This window comes from Branchiostoma floridae, chromosome 9 (genome assembly GCF_000003815.2).
Source record: "Branchiostoma floridae strain S238N-H82 chromosome 9, Bfl_VNyyK, whole genome shotgun sequence".
Classification (NCBI taxonomy): Eukaryota; Metazoa; Chordata; class Leptocardii; order Amphioxiformes; family Branchiostomatidae; genus Branchiostoma; species Branchiostoma floridae.
The window spans coordinates 9972536-9974012 of record NC_049987.1 but is presented as its reverse complement, the minus strand read 5'-3'; the positions used below and the strand labels follow the sequence as shown (position 1 = coordinate 9974012).

Genomic DNA, 1477 nt, shown 5'->3' with positions numbered 1-1477 from the left:
GAGTCAGCTCTCTCTTTCTTGTACAAACTACATTCTACTACAAAATGATGTTCGTCTTCTAACTTATCTAGACTGCAGTATCTACATATTCGTTGTTCTAGAGGAGTGCGGTTATGTCTTCCGGATTCGATGTGTAATTTGTGGCAACTGACTCGTAGTTTTGTGACGGCCGTCCTGTGCCGAATATTGTCAATATCCAGGTATTGTTCCACATTATAAGTGGACTTGAACAGTCTGTAAGACCTCAATTTGTTTTTAGCGGATCCACCTTTGTTGTCATTGTGTATCTCTCTTAGAAAAGTTTGAAAATAAATGTCTTATGTACTGGTGACAAAAAACCAAATCTATGGCAATCTCATCTACAAGTTATGCATATTTACGTCCTATCAAAACGCTAGATACACATGTACATTTATCATATTACCATCTGTATATTTTTTATTACTTGAATTACCTTTGCCTACAGAGTGTGTGGCTGTCTGTTATAATCTAAGCATGGCGTAAACAAATGTGGTAGACATATGAAGTTGCACTCGCAGGTCATTTAAGTGGCAATACTTCATGCACATTTTACTTGAATAAGAGAAGGTACTGACCCATTGTTTTGCATGTTAAAAGGATGTTGATGTTTGTGTTCAGGTCTTGGTGCACATGTACGTGCCCCAGAGTATTCCACAGCGGACAGACGGAAGCAGGCTGAATGCAAACATCCATCACCGCACAGACACAGACACAAAAAATACCACCATAGAAACGTGAGTAATATTTTCATCTCCTGTAGATTTCCGATCCTCCTGTTCTACAATGTCTAAGTATATCTATCACTGGCTATACAGCATTCACGGGCTAACACCTGTTAGTATTTTGCAGAAGGCCCACAGTCATTGAAACTGTCTTGCCACCGACAGATCTGATTGCAGATTACTATTCTCTTCATTGACAAACATTGCTTGTACTGCAGACAGCACTTGTCTTCAAGCCTAGACTGACCCTAAGCTTTTAACGATTTTGTTCCGGTAGGACCACGTTGGAAGGGTCGAGAGAGACTATCAGGTGCAACGCTGGGAAGTTGTGTCCAAGACAAAGGATCTTCAACCATATGGAGACGTCTTTGTTGGGGAAGGCAGTATGGATATTCCAGACAGACGGGATTTCTAGTCTCCGTGAATCATGGAGACGAGTAAACCTCTGTTAACAATAGCCTGGACCAAATAAGAAATCACTTTTCAAATGATCAAGCTTGGATCAAGCTGCATCGGTAATGATATTACGGAAGAGGCATTCCCGGAGAGAAAAAATCGTCTGAAACTGTGGACGTTTCGCAGCTTCACAAAAGTTACCATCAAATGAAATAAACTGTGCCTTTCAGGCATGGTAGTGTCAAGGACTCCGACAGGATTTATATAACATTCTGCAGGCTTTGAATGACTAAATATTCAAGATACAAGGAGCGTATATACCGCCTTATACCCAAAAA

The 1477-nt window shown here is 40.6% G+C and overlaps 1 protein-coding gene across 2 annotated transcripts in view; it reads left to right on the top strand.

The window, feature by feature from the left end:
* The window catches only part of LOC118422428 (hemicentin-2-like), a 17973-nt gene extending 16502 nt beyond the window's left edge, over nucleotides 1-1471 (top strand). For both annotated transcript variants that reach the window (XM_035829993.1, XM_035829994.1), the window contains exons 10-11: nucleotides 640-755; nucleotides 1021-1471. In XM_035829993.1, coding sequence (XP_035685886.1) covers nucleotides 640-755; nucleotides 1021-1158 — 254 coding nt within the window. In that variant the 3' untranslated portion in view covers nucleotides 1159-1471. The remainder of the gene's footprint in view (nucleotides 1-639; nucleotides 756-1020) is intronic.
* The last annotated feature ends 6 nt before the right edge of the window (nucleotides 1472-1477 follow it).